At 38.2% G+C, this 19,834-nt stretch overlaps 1 protein-coding gene across 7 annotated transcripts in view; it reads right to left on the bottom strand.

Annotated features, from left to right (window-relative positions):
* PIR (pirin) overlaps nt 1-19,834 on the bottom strand; it is a 134,708-nt gene that overhangs the window by 59,793 nt on the left and 55,081 nt on the right. For all 7 annotated transcript variants that reach the window (XM_021007437.2, XM_078146096.1, XM_021007431.2 and 4 more), the window contains exons 4-5: nt 10,188-10,271; nt 8,668-8,874 (exon numbers count right to left, since the gene is read on the bottom strand). In XM_021007437.2, coding sequence (XP_020863096.1) covers nt 8,668-8,874; nt 10,188-10,271 — 291 coding nt within the window. The remainder of the gene's footprint in view (nt 1-8,667; nt 8,875-10,187; nt 10,272-19,834) is intronic.

Raw genomic sequence — 19,834 nt, 5'->3', positions numbered from 1 at the left:
ACCCTTAATTGAAGAAATTATTCTTAACAGGTCCTTTGGAAAGGAATGACCTCACCTGTCTCCACTCATACCCTTCCTGAATCTTATATTCAAATAGAAACAAGATTCAGAACTGTAATGAGGAGAGAAGAGAATTGATGTCTAATGGATAAAACTCCACATTATAAAATTTTAGAATTTATTACAAAAAGCATAGTAGAAATTTAGTCCCATTGTATAAGAGAAGTTGTCTTAATGAGGAAATAACCCATCAAATTCAGGACCCAACCATTCCCCAAACATCCATTTCTTAATTTCCCAAATGTCTGATAGCTATTTCCATATAGATGTTTTATTGGCTACTCAAACTCAACATATCCCATCTGACATCATTAAAACTTGTCCTTTTATGTCTGTATTTCTGTAGTTTATATCACCAGCCTCTGAGTGATTCTAAAAAGGATTTTGGAGAAGGTCTCTGGCTACCAGGATTATGGTGGGGCCCTAATCCACACCAATGTCCCCTAATTAACCATAAGTATATTTAGATAATCAAATGGATCTGTGATCTCACTGATTTGGGAGTTTCCCAGTGATAGATTGCAGTTAGCACCTGCCCATCCTGTGCAATTTTCATCTCTGTCTTCCTCAAAGTCTGTCCTGGGAGACGGACCAAGGTTTGTCATCTTAAGAATGATCTTTGACTGCTCTTTTCTTTTTATTTCTCATATGGAATCAGTTTCCAAGTTCCTGTCATTTATACCTCTACCATATTTCTTTTTCTTTCCACCTTTCTTCTTCTTCTTTTAGAGGCAATCAGCGATAAGTGACTTGCCATTGGTCATGTAGCTAGTAAGTGTCTTTGGCCAGATTTGAACTTGGGTCCTCCTGACTCCAGAGCCAGTGTTCTATCCACTGAACCACCTAGCTGCCCCTCTACATTTCTTCCACTGATCCCACTTTGGATTCTATTCCTGACTCTCCAACCTTCTCCATCTTGCCAAAGAAATTCCTTCATTCTGGAAGGTCAATCCACCTCTGGACTTCTCACACTGGAACAATCCTTTGCCCTGACGGCTTCTTCCTCTGATTGGCTGGCTCCTCCCAGAACCTCCTTGTAAAGAGGCCACTCAGACCAGCCATATATTCATTCCTCTCCAGGATGCACTCCACACTCTTCAGGGCATGCTTACCATGCCATAGAAGCCTCTTTACTCTATCCCTGGATTCTTTGGACATTCTCTACCATGCCTTCCATGTGAGTACTTTTTTTCTTCTTTGCCTTCATGGGCTATTTTCTCCCATTAGAATGTAAGCTCTTTGAGGGCAGGGACTGTCTTTCTTTCTGCTTGTATTTCTTTCCCTGGAGCTTAGCACAGTAAGAGCTTAAAAAATGCTTAATGACTTGATCTTCTCCTCTCCACTCTAGGGTAACTACTGTAATTCAGAAGCTCTTCACTTCTCACACGGACTGTTCTAAAAGTCTCCCAAATGGTCTTCCTGCCTCTGGTACTTTCTTCCATTCTATGCTTTATGGTTCTTTAGCTGCAATCTTCCTAATGTACTAGCCTGGTTATATTACATTCAGAAATCATCCCTGGCTCTCTGTTGTCTATCAAACAAAGTATAAATTCCTTATTTTGGCATTTGGGGCCTTCCACAATTTGGGTCCAATCTACCTGTCCAGTCTTATCTCATACTACTCCCATTCACATACTCTATATACACCCAAACCGGACTACCCTTTTATTCTCTCCCTGCTCTCTGCCATATCCATTCATGCTTTTGCTCCTCCCCCCTCCCTTATCTCCCTGTTGAAATTCCTTCAAGATCTATGAAGCCTTCCCAATTCCCTCCAAGTGAAAATGACATCTCTCAAATTTCTCATATTTAGGGTAGGGAGCTCTCCTTCGCAATTGCTATATTATTGTATTCATTAACCTTTAAAAGTATTTTCCCTAAAAGAGTCATAAACCTTTGCTAGACTAAAGGTAGTAGGGATATTGTTAACATCCCATTCTATGTGATTAGCAAAACGTATTTCCCCATATGTTTCCTACATGGCAAGCGAAATTAGAAAATTTAAGCATAGCCATTTTGTTCAGTGACAGACAAGGAAAAAGTCAGTAAGAATGTGCTTATGGGCATTCTAAAGGCTGCATTTACTTTAAGAATGGCAGGCAGGTGTCATTTCAGTGATGATAAAATGAGAGTCCAGACTTATAAACCTACTTGTCTTATGAGACAAATCTGAACATGGGCCTTACAGGGTGTAAAGCATTTTGTATTTGAGCCCGCTATTTGGAATCTCTGCTAAACTCCTTTGGAGATGAAGACTGTCTTTTAGAGGAAGACACTTCCCTCTACAGTTAGGTCATGAGGCTCTACAGAAGTCCTATTCCAGGGCTTCCTGGTGCCACAAGGTAACCCTGGATTCCCAAAGACTATTTTAGAAAAGTGCAAGCTCTGACGGGTCCTGCCAAGCTTTGAATGTTACTGACAGACTAACTTCACTAAATTCAGAAGGGCTTGTCACCAGGACAGGGATTCTTATCCTTTCTTTTGTCATGGACTCCTCTTGCAATCTCATGAAGTATACATAACTTTCTAGGATTCGCATTTTTAAGTGCGTAAAACAAAATATTCAGCCTTGCGAAGGAAATGAGGCATATTGAAAATATTAAAATGTATATGTGGTATAATATTATATTAAAATATATTATTTTAAAGTTTATGGACCACAGGTTGAAAAACTCTGTAGTGGAAAGTTGACCACCAGGTGACTGAATTTTTCAGTTGCTATAAATCACGAAGACCATCTACTAAAGGACAGCTGGGCTGGGATTTGTTTCAATAGAGACAAGAATAGATGTCAGTAGTAGGCTTCAGGCTCCACTGTAAGGGCCATTTATAATTGCAGATTTGGAGACAATGTCAACTATTACTTCTGCAAAAGAAATCACAGAAGGGACTGCTAAACTGCACAGTAGATAGAGCACCAGCCCTGTGGTCAGGAAGATGAGTTCAAATTCAGCCTTAGACACTTACTAGCTATGTGACCCTGGGCAAGTCACTTAAACTCAACTGCCTCAAAAAAAAAAAAGGAAGAAAGGAAAGAAGGAAAAAAATCATGAAAGTATACAAATATGTTGATGAATAAACAAGTTATTCACAGTCTTGTGATGACCCCTCTGAATTTCATGGATGCCAAGACTTTTTTTCTGGCTTTGCTGTTGTTCATACATTTCAGTCATGTCTGACTGTCCATGACCCCATTTGGGGTTTTCTTGACAAAGTTACTGGAGTAGTTTGCCATTTCCTTCTCCAGCTCATTTTACAGATGAGGAAGCTGAGGCAAACAGGGTAAAATGACTTGCTCAGGGTCACACAGCTGGTGAGTGTCTGAGGCTAGATTTGCACTCAGGAAGATGAGTCTTCCTAGTTCCCAGCCCAATGCTCTATCCATTCAGTCACCTGCTGCCCCTGGCTAGGGTGCAGTAAATGTTTAACTTTAAAATATTTGATCAGCCACCTAAAGTTGAAAAAAGGCTTAGGAGAAGATCTCTGGCCATCACAATTATAGTCACCAAATTATTTCCTCTAGTAAACTCTGTCAAATTAATGTGAGTTCATCAATTCAGGAGTTCCCTCCAGGGATGACAAACAACCTATCTATGTCTTCCCATCCTATGTAACTCTCATCCATGTCCTCCTCAAAATTTACCATATGATGTCATCTCAATATGCTGTAGGCTTATCTCATATTCTCCCAACAAGTCAAGAGTTTCAATGTACCCATTCACTTGCTAGGACACGTCCACTTGCTAGGACAATCCTCAGGAATCTTTTAATGGAAAAGATTCATACATCCTGGACCTAACCGAGGCATCTAAATGGTGCAGGAAATAGATTACTGGAACTGAAATCAAGAAGATGGGGGCTCAAATACAGCCTCAGACACTGTGTGTGACCCTGAACTAGTCATTTAGCATATCTCAGCTTCAGTTTCCTCTTTGATAAAATAGGGATAATAATAGTGCCTACCTCTTAGGGTTGTTGTGAGGATCAATGGTGTTTGACAGGTGCTTTTCAGATTTTGAGGTGCTATATAAATGCTAGCTATTATTATTATTCCTTCAGAATAAATGCTAACTCATACCGTAGGTTCATCTATTGTTTCTGATCTATGTTATTTCTGACTAAAAAAGACTTATATGTACAGTTTTAGAAAAAAAACAAGAGTACCAATGTAACTGCCTGGCTATCCACCTGGCATCCTTACTCCAGTCATAGGATTGGCTCATCTTTTCTTTCTGTCAGGCAAATTCCCTGGTGATATCCCTTACTCCTGTTATTCTTCAGAGCTCCTCACTGGTTATATGTTACATCCTGGTGACACCCACCCTATGCCCCACTACTACCTTTTGTGGGTTCTCATCTTTATTTCTTCAGTAGCAGTGGTATTACAGGTCTCGCTGCCATCAAATATTTTTTATTCTATTTTATTTTCATTTCCAAATTCCCTCCCTCCCATTGAGAAGGCAAGAAAAACAAAGTCTGTGACAAATACGCAGTCAATCAAAACAAATAACTAAAGAAAAGAAAATATGCTTTACTCTGCACTGAGTCCATCAGTTTTCTATCTCTCTATCACATTTTATTATGAGTCTTTTGGAATTGTGGTTGGTCACTGTATTGATCAGAGTTGTGAAGTCTTTCAAAGTTGATTATATTTAAAATTTTATTGTTTTTGTAAAAATTGTTCTCCTTGTTCTACTCATTTCACTTTGTACCAATTCACATAAGTCTTCCCACATTTTTCTGCAATCAAACTTCCTCATTTCTTATAGCACAACAGTATTCCATCACATTCATGTACCATAACTTGTTCAGCTATTCTACAATTGAAGGGCATCCCCTCAGATTCCAATTCTTTGCCACCACAAAAAGAGCTGCTATAAATATTTTTGTACATGTGGGTCCTTTTGTTCTTTCTTTGACTTCTTCGGGATATAGATCTAAGTATCACTAGGTCCTAGGAATGCACAATTTAATAGCTTTGGGAGGACAGTTCAAAATTGCTTTCCAGAATGATTACATTAATTCACAATTCCATCAACATATTCGTTTCCCCACAGCACTTCCGGCATTTGTCATTTTCTTTTATTTGTTATTTTAGCCAATCTGATGGGGGTGAGGTAGTACTTCAGAGTTGTTTTAATTTGTCTTTCTCTAATTATTAATGATTTAGAGCATTTTTATGTGGCTATTGATAGTTTTGATTTCTTCCTCTGAAAACTGCCTACTCATATCCTTTGAGCATTTATCAGTTGGAGAACAGCTCTTACTCTTATTAATTTGACTCAGTTTCTTATGTCTTACAAATTAGATCTTTATCACAAAAACAGAAACTTGCCACAAAGATATATCAGATTTATCTTTGCACCTAGATTAAGTATAATTAATCAATCTAAATGTACATATACTTCCATGGATCCGTGACCTCATCAATATTGGTACTTTTTTCACCAGGAGAGATCATGACTCGTTCATGTTTTCTCATCCTATGTGACTTTCATCCATGTCTATTCATAAATCCTTTATAAAGATCTCCCCAACAAACTAGAAGCCTTCTTTTCAATCTTTTAGTATTTCATGAATACCAGTGCAACACTCATTCTGTTCTATTATCCTTTATTTTTATTGTATTACCAGGCCATCTTCTTTTCCAGTCAGATAAGTCTTTTATGCCACTTCTTATTCAAGTCATCACTGGTAATACATTGCAACCTACCCATAACAACTACTCCTTAACTTTCCAAAGGTTTGACTTTTCCACTTGACTCTTCTGAGACCAAGATATTTCATAATTCGTAGCCATATGGAAGCACAAAAGAGGCAAAATGGCATAAAAAAAGTAGATAGAGAGCTGGCCTTGAAGCCAGGAAGACCTGGATTTAAATCCTGCCTCCAATACATATTAGCTATATTCTCTGGGCAAGTCACTTAACCTCAGTTTTCTAAGTAACCCTCTAGTCAGACTGACTGGTCGGTCAGTCAGTCAATAAACATTTATTAAGCACCTACTATGTGCCGGGCACTGTGTTAAGCATTTTACAATTATTATATCATTTGATCCTCACAACAACTATGGATGTTAGGTACTACTATTATCTCTATTTTACAGATTAGGGAAAGTGAGGCAAACAGAGTAACCTGCCCAGGGTGATACAGCTTGTGCCTGAGGCCAAAACTGAACTCAGGCCTTCCTGACTCCAGGCTCATTGTTCCATCCATTGAGCTACCTGAAAATCCATTTCTTAAGCAACTAAGTGGTGCATACAAAATTAAAACATATATCTGGCTCACAATCATTGGTTTTGTTTGCAAGAATATACAGCTGTTTTGTGTCTGGTCTTAGAATTCTTCAAAATGTCAGCTGTAATTCTGATTACAAATGGAACAAGCCCAGATGCATATAAGGCATGGGAGCACAGCGCACACATCCGCGCACACACACCCACACACCCTCACACACACTTCAGCTAAAGTAAATGGGAAGCCATAAGGAGATACATCATCACTAGCTCTGCTTGCTTATTAAGTGGAATGAATTTGCACTTTTAGTTAATAAGTAATTTCATCCTAGTAGTATCATAGTTGAGTACTCTTGGAGCTTCTATTAGGGAGGTCTCAAATTGATTTCTCTTCCCTTTCCAGAGAGGATGTTGCTGAAAGAGGCAATTGTTCTAGATTAAAGCAACAGATATAGATTCCAGAGACAAACTAAAAAAGCCAAGGTGCCATATGAGTAGTGGTTTCTTACGTGAGTTCTGTGTGAGTAGTTTAGGCTAGCTATTGATAGAGCTATTTTTCCACAGCATCTTTCTCTGAATTAAAGAAAGTTTTTGTTCCCCAGGACAACAGTAGAAGGTCACGGTGGTTTTGTGGGAAGGGAAGGGAAGGGGAAAAGTAACAAGCACTTATTAAGCACCTACTATATTCCAGGCACTGTGCTAAGCGTTTTACAAATATTATCTTATTTGATACCATTTGATTTGTGGTAATTTGATACAATAAAGATTTATAGATCAGAGAGTGGCTAAGTTATATTTCAGGTGGAGTGTGGAGGAAAAGCAATAAGGGGATGAGGGCATCCCAACCAGTTAAATATTATCATGCAGGTAATTCTGACATCTGAACTGGTCAACAGTGAATTCTGGGCTACCACCTTACCCCTCTCTATGGTTCATTGTCTTTTCAAGAGACTTTAAATACCGATGAGCCATGGAGATAGTGAAATATTAACTCTTCTCTTCTATTCTATGGCAAACACCTTTAAATGCTGTGCTCTCCACAAGAGACTTTAAATACCGATGAGCCATGGAGATAGTGAAATATTAACTCTTCTCTTCTATTCTATGGCAAACACCTTTAAATGCTGTGCTCTCCACAAAGCCAATACTCTTACCTGTCTCATTATCACAGTAGAGTGGTACAACAAGGTCAGTGCCTCACAGTGACCTACTCTCACTATCTGCCATAATCCTCCCCACTCCTAATCTTTGCTCTCATAACCTATCAGCACTTCCCTCTCCCCATTCTTGGCTCTCAAAGTATAGCAATAAACTGAGCACATTGACTCCTCATCACAAAAACAACAACAAAACATGTTGCAGACTGCTGAAAGAAATGCTATCAGAAAAGAATGTTATAGAAAATATATTTTAAAATGCTAAAAAAAAAACCCAAAAGAAAAAAATTAACCCAAATTGCCTACTCTTGGACATTTCTACATCACCAGAAACTTGTGTTCAAACCCAGAGGGTCCCAGCACCAGTCTAATTTTGCCATGGCTCAAGCCCCCAACATACTGGGTAGTTTCTTCCTTTTATCCCTTATTAGAATGTAACCTCCTTAAGGGCAGAGACTGTCTTGTTTGCTTCTATTTTTCTTCTCAGCTCTTAGATCTGGCACATCTCAAGCATTTAATATATGCTCTAGTTATCTGTTTATCTATCCATCTATCTGAATGCTTGGCAACAGAGTGCTCAGGTTAATTGGATTTTCTGATTCATCAATGCTCTCTTTCTATGAAAAATCTTCCCCCAAAATATGGGGAAGGTATTAGCAAGTAATTCCTTCTTTACAAAGTTGAGAATAACTTAATCTTTCTTTGATAGTCATCATTATTAAAATTAGTTTTCATCATGTAAGAACACAAATCTAGGAAGATGAACTAAATCTATATTGGTTCTGTGTCATTCTGTGAAAGGCTTTTAAAAAAAAATTAAATCCTCGCTATGAATTTGTGGTCACTGCTACATAAAGACAGATTGGTGCAATAACAATTCTGCGTATTGGAGGGCTCCAATTAACCCTGGTTTGTAAAGCCATTCTAAGAGGTGATATGATAATAGGAATTAGACTAGAGGCATCAAAATCCCGAGATTGGCTGAACCTAATTAAAATGTAATTAAGGAACATTTAACAAAATAAACAAAAATACAATATGACATAGATGATGTTAATTTGTGATTTTCTAAGTCAACATACAATCTGCAGGGATTGGTTTCTTTTGTGTTTGACACCACTGAATTAGACTAACTCTCATATGATTAAAACAGTATAAACAGGTATAGCCTTGAAAGGGCAAATTTTATAACACACTCCAAAAGCATACTTTACCTCGACTCCTAGGGCTTCTCCTGAGATAACAGATATTGTCACACCATTCTTGCTGGGTTTGGGGATTTCTTTACTTTTCAGTCCTTGATAGTGAGGCTCCACCATCTTTTCTGAACTCCTCAAATTGACCCACAGTTGTAGACCATGAGCAGTTTCCTCAGAGCAAGGCATTTCTGCGTGCAGGATCCCACGGCCAGCAGTCATCCACTATAAATAAAATTTCAGAGGAAACAAGGAAGAAAAAAATGTTGAACCAACATCCAAATGGCCCAAACATCCAGAACAGTGCTTGATCACTCAATGAAAAAAAAAGTAAAAGGATTTTTGATCCAATTTAAAAAATTAAGTCATTTCATTCCCTTTAGTGATAAACAGCTCTTATCTATAGCATTGACAAAATCACAAAGAATCGAGAGATATAAGGTGACAGAAAGATTAACTCATAGACTCTTGGACTGAAAAGAACTTTAGAAGGTTATTTAATCCAGCCTCTCCCGTAATGACAGGATTCTGTCTGCATCCTTGACAGATATTCATCCATCTTCTACTTGAACACTGGTTCTCCTTTCTGAGGAGAGACAAAATAAATTCAATCTTTCTGTCTTTCACCTGATAGTGCTTCCAATATTTGAAGAAAACAATCATGTCCTCTCTAACCCTTCTCTTCTCCAGCTCCTCAATTATTTTTCACATGACATAGTCCACAGTGTGGTAGGAAGAGCGTTGGACTTCAATTTAGGAGAGACCAGAACACAAATATTGTCTTTCTATTTTCTAACTGTGTAATCTTAGGTATGTCATTTAATTTGCTTGGACCTTAGCTTCTTCAACTATAAAATGAAGCGAAGGGGAAGCACTAGATGGCATCTAAGGTTTCTTTCAGATCTAAATCTAAGAGTCCATAGTCCTATGATTTTTTTTTTTTACCATTCTGGTCATCTTTTATACATCTCTGATGTGCCTCCATTAAAATGCTGTGGCCAAAACCAAACATTATATTCCAGGAGTTCATTGACTAATGTAGAGCATATTGGGATATTACATCCCTTGATCTGTACATTTCACTTCTGTTGATATAGCCAAAAGTCATACTCAGTTTCTTGTCCAGATTTCAGGATAAATACTATCTCATTAGGTAAAATGCTAGAGTTTGGCCATGATGCCTTCTCTTTGGACACAGGGGCAGGGGTGGTGGTTGAGAGGAGGGCAATTGTCTCTGACACTTGTCTTTAAAATTTCATGCATTAAAAAATTCATCAAAACATTCATGTCATTTAAATAAAATGTTAAAATAATCCCTGAAAACAGTGTAGAGACAGTACTGGATCAACTTTACAAATATGGTAAACAACTTTGTTGGTAAAGTTGATACATTATGTCACAATAGTTGAGATTTTTAGATCTAACATTTTCCTAAGCAGCACCAAGAATTTTTTTAATTAAGGGTATAACACCTAAACCTGCTAATAAATTAATCGTTCACCATTAAACTGTCAATAATTCCTTTCCCCTTGGCATACCTGCAAGTCACCAGGGTCCATTTTACCACTGTGTCCACAGAAATCCTCATGAGCTGTGCTGCCTCCTTCCAGCAAGTAAGACACCTTTGGGGGAAAAACAAGAACTTTAAGAAGCACAAATCTAGTCAACAATACAGACTATGGCCAACTACCAAAGTAGTGTGCTACCCATTACTAATAGTGTTCAAGCATTTTAAACGGATGTGCAGTTTTAAACTTTCTTCTATTAGAGAAACCAGTCAGTCATTGGAAACATGAGAAAACTGACAATCAAAGCCACAAAAAAATGGAGTCAATTAACTTTGAGAAAACACGTAAGTGCCATGCTTCAGAATACTTTGGCTGTCTAGCACGTCCTGAAACATACAACAGAAACTAAGCCAGCAGCACAGTTTCCCCTTCATTATGTGGAATGGTGAGGTCTTAGCCAACTGACAGCCTCTGCTAAACTCTACTTACGAGCTGGTTTAGGAATCCAAAAGGGTTCACCTCCAACTCGGAAGAGAAAATCAAGAATAAGGGATCCTTTGTTCTATAACTGGTATTTCCCCCCCTATTCTTTCCCTTTTTGTACCTTTTCTTCTTCCATACAAAGGATAAACAACAACACACACCCTTTCGTATTGCTCCTTTTCCCTGTTTATTTTTTCCATTTTACTCTTAATCACTCTATACAGGATAAAAGTAGCAAAAACAAAAAATAAAAACAAAAAACCAAGAAGCTGATGAAAAATGGAAAAGATCTATAAAAGCTATTTTGACAAATTGTTTTCCTCATCAAGGACACTGGAACCACCATTCTTGGTCCCTAGCAATACAGTCCTAGGTATGCTTGCAGAAGAGATAGAGACAATCCTACAGAACAAAGATGAGGAAAGCAGCTGGATCGGACCAAGTATCATAGAGGAGAATCATTCTGAAGACAATTTAACAATTATAAGATGCTAAGGGACTGATATACAGTACAAAGTATTTGAAGGAAAAAGAAGCTATTAAAGGCATGAAAAAATGTTGGACCTTTTTAATACCAAAAGAAACTAATCCAGAGAAATCAGTAATGACTACCCTATATGCCTGCTCTCCCATCTCTATAAAAACTTCATAGGAGTCATCTTTATGCAAATTAAGGTTATCTCTGATAAGGTTATTAGTAGAAACAAATAGGCTTTCACAAGCAATATTCAGCAATGGACCCCATCATTACCATCTCACAATTAGCTAAGAATTGTAGAGAATATAAGATCCCATGGAACTTATTATTTGTGGATTATGGAAAATAATTTGATTTGGTAGAACAATCACCATCTTTCAAGTTCTTGTACAGCAAGATGTCTCCCGACAGAAAAAACACCCAACAATACCTTATTCAGTGACTTTCTAATCATAAACATCAGATGAGACATAAAACAAAAAGATATATTCTGACCATTTGGGTATTTGTTAGTGTGATGGAAAATATTCAGTAGATAATCCACGTGAAGGAGGGATGCCCTGTGGATGGTAAAGTGGGAGAACACGAATGAGTAAGACTGACACAGAATGGGCAGGCATGAATGGATCAATAAACTCACAAATTTTAATATTTCAAAAGAGAGTAAACTGTAGCAAGACCATCAACCTCAATGGACGTTGTTAGGCAACTTGAATCAAGCCCCAGAATACTGCAGAAGTTCTGGAAGAGATCTATAATCACTCAAAGGAGTTTGGCCTGCCCATCCAAACAGAAAAGACGAAGTAGATGAAGAAAGTCTTTTGTTCAGATGTCACCCCTATCTGTAAATCTGAGACTGATAATGCAATTAGAGTGAGGTAGGCCCAGAGTTAAAAAAAAAAAAAAAGAGGAAGATTGCTTTTGAGAAACTACAGAGCATTTTTTGCTGACTCCAAGCATCCTGTAATAGTAAAGGCCCAGTCTAACATTTACTGGTGTTGCTATATGGCAGCAAGTTGTGGAACACGACTGTATCTAAAAAATTAAGTACAAGTTCTTTGGGAATACGAAAGGGCAATGAAGAGGTCAGTGGTGTGTGTTAAAACACATAACCAATAAGGAACATTAAGGAAAAGCAAGAGGAAATGATATTATTAAGAACTGTATGTCGGGAGGAGAAGATGGGCTAGTCATGTGGCAGGAGTAATGGATAAGCAGGGAGCTCCACTGATCCCTTTCCAATGCTGGGAGAAGCCAAAGAAGGTCCCCGGCATGTTGGGTGGAGCAGGGGAGAACACGAACGACATGGAATGGACAATCATGGATGGGTTTTGATACGCATCATCAGGCAGGTTTCATGAATCAATAAACTCAGAGATTTAAATATTTCAAAAGAGAATCGAGTGTAGAAAGGCCATTGACCTCAATTACAATCATTTTACGCAGAACATTTAACCCATAAAGAAGAGACAAAAACATCCTAAAAATAGTTTAGTTAGGAAATGCTTGACTTACATGGTAAAGTGGAAAGAGATAGAAGCCAAAGGTAACACCTATTTAAAACAAAAATGCATCTGTGAAAACTTCCTGAGAGAAAAGATGAAAGATCAGTTCATAAAGCACAGAAAAAGAGTGGCATGTAAAACCAGCTTAAAAATATTTGCCTTGATGTTTATTTGCAAAGGAACTATTTTACACTAGTTCAGGCTTTTAATAAAGGAAAAAGAAAAAGCAACCAAATTAGATCAAATATACATAAGCAGATAAAAGTGATTACGAAAACAATAACAAATGACCTATATGCCTACTTTTCCCATCAACATAAAATTATTATGAAAACTAGCTACCTATGCACTAAGTATATTCTTTTTTTTTTTTTTGGCTAGGCAATGGGGTTAAGTGACTTGCCCAGAGTCACACAGCTAGTAAGTATTATGTGTACGAGACCAGATTTGAACTCAAGTCCTCCTGAATCCAGGGCCAGTGCTCTATCCACTGTGACACCTAGCTGCCCACATTAAGTATATTCTTGACAAGAGTGTTCAGAGGGAACAGTCAGGCTTTTGAAAGCAATATTCCAAAGTAGACATTTTCCCTGAGGCATGTACAGAATGTAAGATTCTGTGCACTGTGTTTATTGTTTGCTGATTATATGAAAAGCATTTTATTCAGTAGAGCAAATGCCACCTTAAAGGCTCTTCTCCAAAACAGTATCTCTCATCTTTCCATCGTAATCAATCATTCAAGATTTCTTAAACTATACTGCAGAAGTAACCTTGTTCATTAACTTTGATCACGGACATTAAGTGAGGCATAAAGCAAGGAGATGTGTGCTCGCTAAAGGTGCTGACTTTGTGATTGAGGAGATTTCGTGTAGAGTACAAGTTGAAGGATTCCCTGGGTGTGGTGAGATATTTCATATGACTGCATTTGCAGATGACATTATGCTGACTGCATCAAGCCTCAGAATACTGCAAAGGCTCCTGGAAGTCATCCATAACCATTCAAAAGAATTTGGTTTAACTATGCACATAGGTAAAAAAAAAAAAGTGAATGAAGAATGTGCACTACCCAGATGATTGTTGTTTGTCTGCTGTTTCTGAAGAGGACCAATGACATTGGTGATGTGCAAGTTGGATGGAGAGCAATGGTGTCAAACTCATTTTGAAACAGATGCCATTAAACCTATACATAACCATACATAAAAATCCCTGTGGACCACATATTGACTTAGAAAACCACATATTAATATCTTCTATGTTCTACTGTATTTTTATTTTGTTTGTTAAACATTTCCCAATTATATTTTAATCTGGTCGGCCACACTTGGGAATGTTGTGGAGCACATGTTTCATACCTCTGCTGTAGGGCATCTCCATCAGTGTATAAATGTCTGAGACAGACAGTACAAACAGATGAGCTGAATCCAGACTTAAATGGGAGGAAGAAGGTGCGACGATTACCTTGAGAACATTGTAAGCCTCATTTAGTGATCCCACCCTTCTCCTAGAAACAAAAATCCATCTTTGTAATGCAAACATTCTAACATTATTATATGGCTGTGTCACAGAACACAACAGTATCCAAAGAAGGGAAAATGAACATCGCACTGAGGTAAAGAGAGAAAAGCATGTTTGGTATAAGAAGGCTGTAATGCATGAAGGAACTTCAAAGAGGAACAGGAGAAAAGGGATCCTGCTTCTGCCTTTTGTAGGAGGGTAGGTTAAAAAAAAAGGGCTAGAAAGAAAGAAGGAACTGAGTTGAATAAAAAGGAAAAAAATCACATAGCTAACTTAGGGAGACTGGAGTTAGGAAAAATTAAGTGTCTATAAGGAAAATAAATGCAAGGCTTTAATAGGAAAAATGGGAGAGGGGATGAAGTGGAGGAGGTGAGACTTGGAGCTTGTCAGGATGTTGGACAGAAGAAAGGGACACAGTAGAGAAAAGGATAACTATACAACTGGAACTTAAACACAAATTGGAGGCTCTCTCTCTCTCTCTCTCTCTCTCTCTCTCTCTCTCTCTCTCTCTCTCTCTCTCTCTCTTTCTTTTTTTTTTGTTGGTGAGGCAATTGGGGTTAAGTGACTTGCCCAGGGTCACACAGCTAGTAAGTGTCAAGTGTCTGAGGCCAGACTTGACCTCAAATCCTCCTAACTCCAAGGCCAGAACTCTACCTACGTGCCACCTAGATGCCCCCTAGAAGCTCTTTTGGAAGAAAAGACAACTGTATACTTAAGAAGGAAGAAATTTCTTATCCTTCAAAGAATAATGTAATGGAGCCACAGAAGCCATAAGATAAGAGGCCATCTAGTAACTAATGGTCAAAGGAAGAAGAGAAGAGTAGTTGTAGCTGGTGTAGTATAGCGTAGCCTGCTTTGGTGACCTCTTTAGTGAACAGCAACAAAGAAACAAAAACAGAAACAAAACCTGCAGTCTTCCCAAGGCATGCATTCACGACATAACAGAAAGTTTCCCAAGACTTAGAAATCAATGGAAACTCTCACTTCTGGTGACTCACAAGGGCAAAAAGCGTGCTACCAGAAAGACATTAAAAAATATTGCTAGGAATTGTGAATTGCACAGAATATGGAAGCAAGGCTAGGTAACAGAGGATGAAGATAAAAGCATGCCATGGTACCATGAAAACAGTGCTAGGAGTGCTAAAGCTCAGAAGGAGCAGAGGCTGCTGTAGGAAGTTAAGGACAACAAAAAGGGGACTTTGGATTTTTGGGTTGGGGGGTTTTGTTTTGTTTTGTTTTTGCTATAGTGAAAGAAAAGGAAGCAACAGAGAAAGGATAGGACATTTGTTTTAGGCTGGGATGACAACAGAAAGAAAGCTAAGGTGCTCATTCTTTTATTTCCTATTTTCTTAGGCAAAGAGGATGACCTATGTACTGGAAACGACAAAACGAAGAACAGGAGTTGAAACATAAGATAAGTAAAAAGACAGTAAGATGAACTTAGCTGTCCTTGAAGGGTTCAAGACACCTACCCCAAAGGAATCATATCCTGGGGTCTTGAAAGAACCATTAGATGAGTATTGCTGAGCCAATGTCAGTGATATTTGAAAGATTGTGGAAAGCTACAGAAAACATATGATGAGAGATGGGCAAACATTGTCTTGATTTCCAAACATGTGAAGTGAATAGTCATAAAACTATAGGTGAGTGAGTTTATCTTGAACTCCTGGGATAATTCTAGAATAGATGATTGGAGAGATGTTAGCTAAACATCTCGAAAGGGAAGGGGCAGTAATTACAAAGAGCCAGCACGGTTTTATCAAGAACAGGTCCTGGCAGACTAAACATCCCCCTCCCTTTTTTTTTTTTAAAGGATTAGTAAACTAGTAGGTGAAGGAGATGGTAAGAACATGGTTTACATAGGTTATAGCTTACTCTTCTTTGGAGAAGATGGAGAGATATGGATTAGGCGACAACAGAATCATATGCATTCAGAAGAGGTCAGAAGCCTGGACTCAAAGAGTATTTGTTAATGGTTCCACATCAAGGAGAGTACTGCAAGGATCTGTGTTAAACATTTTTATCAATGACTTGGATAGAGGCATAGTTGGCATGAAATGTTCATCAAATGTGCAGACGGCATAAAGCTAGGAGGGACTGGTAACAGTGGATGGTAGAGTTAATATAAAAAATAATCAACAGTGTGGAGGACTAGATTGAATGTAATGAGATGAAATTCAACAGGGGCATTGATGGGTACAAATGCGTACAAAAACCCCCAATTATATAAGTTCATGATTGAGGAGATATGGTATGATAATAGTTGTTCTGAGAATTGATTTGGAGGTTTTAGTAGACTACAAGCTCATCAATAATGATAGCTAACATTTATATAGTGCTCATCACGTACTAAGCACTGTACAAATATTATTTCATTAGATCCTCACAACAACTCTGGGAAGGAGGTGCTATTATTATTCTCATTTTTTTTTGCCGTTGAGGAAACTGAGGCAAACAGAGATTAAGTGATCTGCCCAAGGTCACACAGCCCCTAAGTGTCTAAGGCCAGATTTGAACTCAGGCCTTCCTGACTCCAAGTCTAGCTCTCTACCCATTGTGCCACATAACTGCCTCATCGAGTCAGCAATGTAATATGGCAGCCAAAAAAACCCAAAAAACAAAAAACCTTAATGTGATTTCAGCCTGCATTAAGAGAAATAGCTTCTGGAAAAACATCAGTTGCTCATGGGTAGGCCGAGCTAATATCATAAAAATGACAATCCTACCAAAGCTAATTTACTTATTCAGTGCCATACCAATCAAACTACCAAAAAAATATTTTATAGAGTTAGAAAAAATAATAACAAGATTCATTTGGAAAAACAAAAGGTCCAGAATATCAAAGGAACTAATGAAAAGAAATGCAGGGGAAAGTGGCCTAGCAATTCCAGATCTTAAATTGTATTATAAAGCAGCAATCATCAAAACTGCTTGGTACTGGCTAAGAAATAGGGAGGTGGATCAGTGGAATAGGTTAAATATGCAAGACACAGTAGTCAATGACTATAGTAATCTACTATTTGATAAACCCAAAGAGAGACCCCAGCTTCTGGGATAAGAACCCACTCTTTGAAAAAAACTGCTGGGAAAACTGGAAAAGAGTATGGCAGAAGGTAGGCATAGACCCAAATCTCACACCATATACCAAAATAAAGTCAAAATGGGTTCCGGACTTAGATATAAAGGCTGATACCATAAGTAAACTGGGAGAACAAGGAATAGTTTACCTATCAGTCCTATGGAGAACAGAAGAATTCATGACCAAACAGGAGATAGAGAACATTATGAAAAGCAAAATGGATAATTTTGATTACATTAAATTGAAAAGTTTTTGCACAAAAAAGCCAATGCAACTAAGATTAGAAGGAAGGTAGAAAATTGGGAAAGAATTTTTACAACCAGTCTTCTGATAAAGGCCTCATTTCTAAAATATATAGAGAATTAAGACAAATTTATAAGAACACAAGCCATTCCCCAATTGATAAATGGTCAAAGGATATGAACAGACAGTTCTCAGATGAAGAAATTAAAGCCATCTATAGTCATATGAAAAAATGCTCTAAATCGTTATTGATTAGAGAAATGCAAATCAAAACAACTCTGAGGTACCACATCACACCTATCAGATTGGCCAACATGACAAAACAGGAAAATGATAAATGTTGGAGAGGATGTGGGAAAATTGGAACACTAATACATTGTTGGTGGAGTTGTGAAATGATCCAACCATTTTGGAGAACAATTTGGAACTATGCCCAAAGGGCTACAAAAATGTGCATACCCTTTGATCCAGCAATAGCACTTCTAGGGCTATATCCCAAAGAGATCAAACAAATGGGAAAAGGACCCACATGTACAAAAATATTCATAGCAGCTCTTTTTGTGGTGGCAAAGAATTGGAAATTGAGAGGATGCCCATCAATTGGGGAATGGCTGAGCAAGTTGTGGTATATGAATGTAATGGAATACTATTGTGCTATAAGAAATGATGAACAGGCTGACTTCAGAAAAACCTGGAAAGACTTATATGGTCTGATGCTGAGTGAAATGAGCAGAACCAAGAGGACTTTGTACACAATAGAAGCCACGTTATGAAATGACTAAGAATGTTAAACTGAACCCTTCTCAGCATTATGAGGATCTAAGACATCTCCAGAGGCCTCGGGATGGAAAATGCTGTCCACATCCAAAGAAAGAACTATGGAAGTCGAATCGCTGTCACTTATTTTTATCTTCTGTTGAGTTTTGTTTCATCTTTCTGATGGTTCCTCCTATCGGTTTTAATTTTTACTTACAACTGCACTAATGTGAAAATATGTTTAATGGGTATGTAAATGTAAAACCTATGTCAGATTGTGTGCCATCTTGGGGAGAGTGGGGGGGAGAAAAAGGGAGAAAAATTTTCAACTCAAAAGCATATGGAAAAAAAATTTTTTTAAATTTTTTAAAAAATTTTAAAAAAAATAGAGAAATAGCTTCTGGGAATAGGGTGGTGATAATCACACTGTACTCTGACTTCATTAGAGCTCATCTGGAATATTTTGTTCAGTTCTGGGCACTATAGTTTAAAAAGAACATTGAGAAATTGAAGAGTGTCCAGAGGAGGTCAAGCAGTTTGGTAAAGGTATTTGAGCCCATGTCATATGAGGATCATTTGAAGGAAATGGAGAAAAGAAGTCTGAGCAGAGGGTGGGGAGCGGAGACAGGATAGCTGTCTTCAAGAATCTGATGAACTTCTGTGTGGAGAAAATATTGGCTTTGTTCTGTTTGGTTCCAGCAGGCACGGCTGAAAGTTAAAAAGAGTCCAGTATGGGTTTGACATCAGAAAAATCACCTTACCATTAGTACTATCCATAAGTGGAATTGTGGATAGAGCACTGGGCTTGGAATACCGGGGCTGGAGTCAGGAAAACATAACTTCATGAGTTCAAATACGTCCTCAGACACTTACCACTGTGTGATCCTAGGCAAGTTATTTAGCCCTGTTTGTTTCAGTTTCATCATCCATAAAATGAGCTGGAGAAGGAAATGGGAAACCAGTATCTTTGCCAAGAAAACCCCAAACGGGGTCACAAGGAGTCAGACACGACCAAAACACTGAACAACAATGAAATGAGTGGAATGGGCTGCCTTCAGAGGTGGTGGGTTCCCCTTCTTGGAGGTAGATGACCACAGATAGATGTTATTGTAGGGATTCCTTTCATGTAGGGGTTGGACTAAATGACCACTGATGGCCCTTATATTCTGTGATTGTGTGAATGTTATCAGCACATGGTATGATTGAAAAAGTAGAAAAATTTGTCATATGGACAAAGGCAAGGCTGGGTGGACCACCCATGTGCTCCACTGGTATCCTCACAATATCAACAGAGAGTCAAAGGTCTTTGCACATGGATGGACCACCTGTGACAAACTGATGGGAGGATATGGACAAGAGTCTCACAAAATGGGCAAGGAAGAATGGGTCACAATCTGCACTGCTCTACAGACCCTTCAGATCTATGAAATCACAGTTTCTTTAAAGTATATTCTTCCCTATGTTTTTCTTTCTACTTGGATTCCTCATTTTCAGTTGACCTCAAGGACGGTGGTAAAATATCTTTCCCTCTCCTTAAATCTCTGACCCTAAAGTTTAAAACAGCAGAGGTCTGCTTTGTACAACTGTACTTAAGTTGGACAAATCCACTGTTCATTTT

This window comes from Phascolarctos cinereus, unplaced genomic scaffold, assembly GCF_003287225.1.
Source record: "Phascolarctos cinereus isolate Bilbo 61053 unplaced genomic scaffold, phaCin_HiC Scaffold_726;HRSCAF=1367, whole genome shotgun sequence".
Taxonomy (NCBI): Eukaryota; Metazoa; Chordata; class Mammalia; order Diprotodontia; family Phascolarctidae; genus Phascolarctos; species Phascolarctos cinereus.
This window is presented reverse-complemented; position numbering and strand designations above follow the sequence as displayed.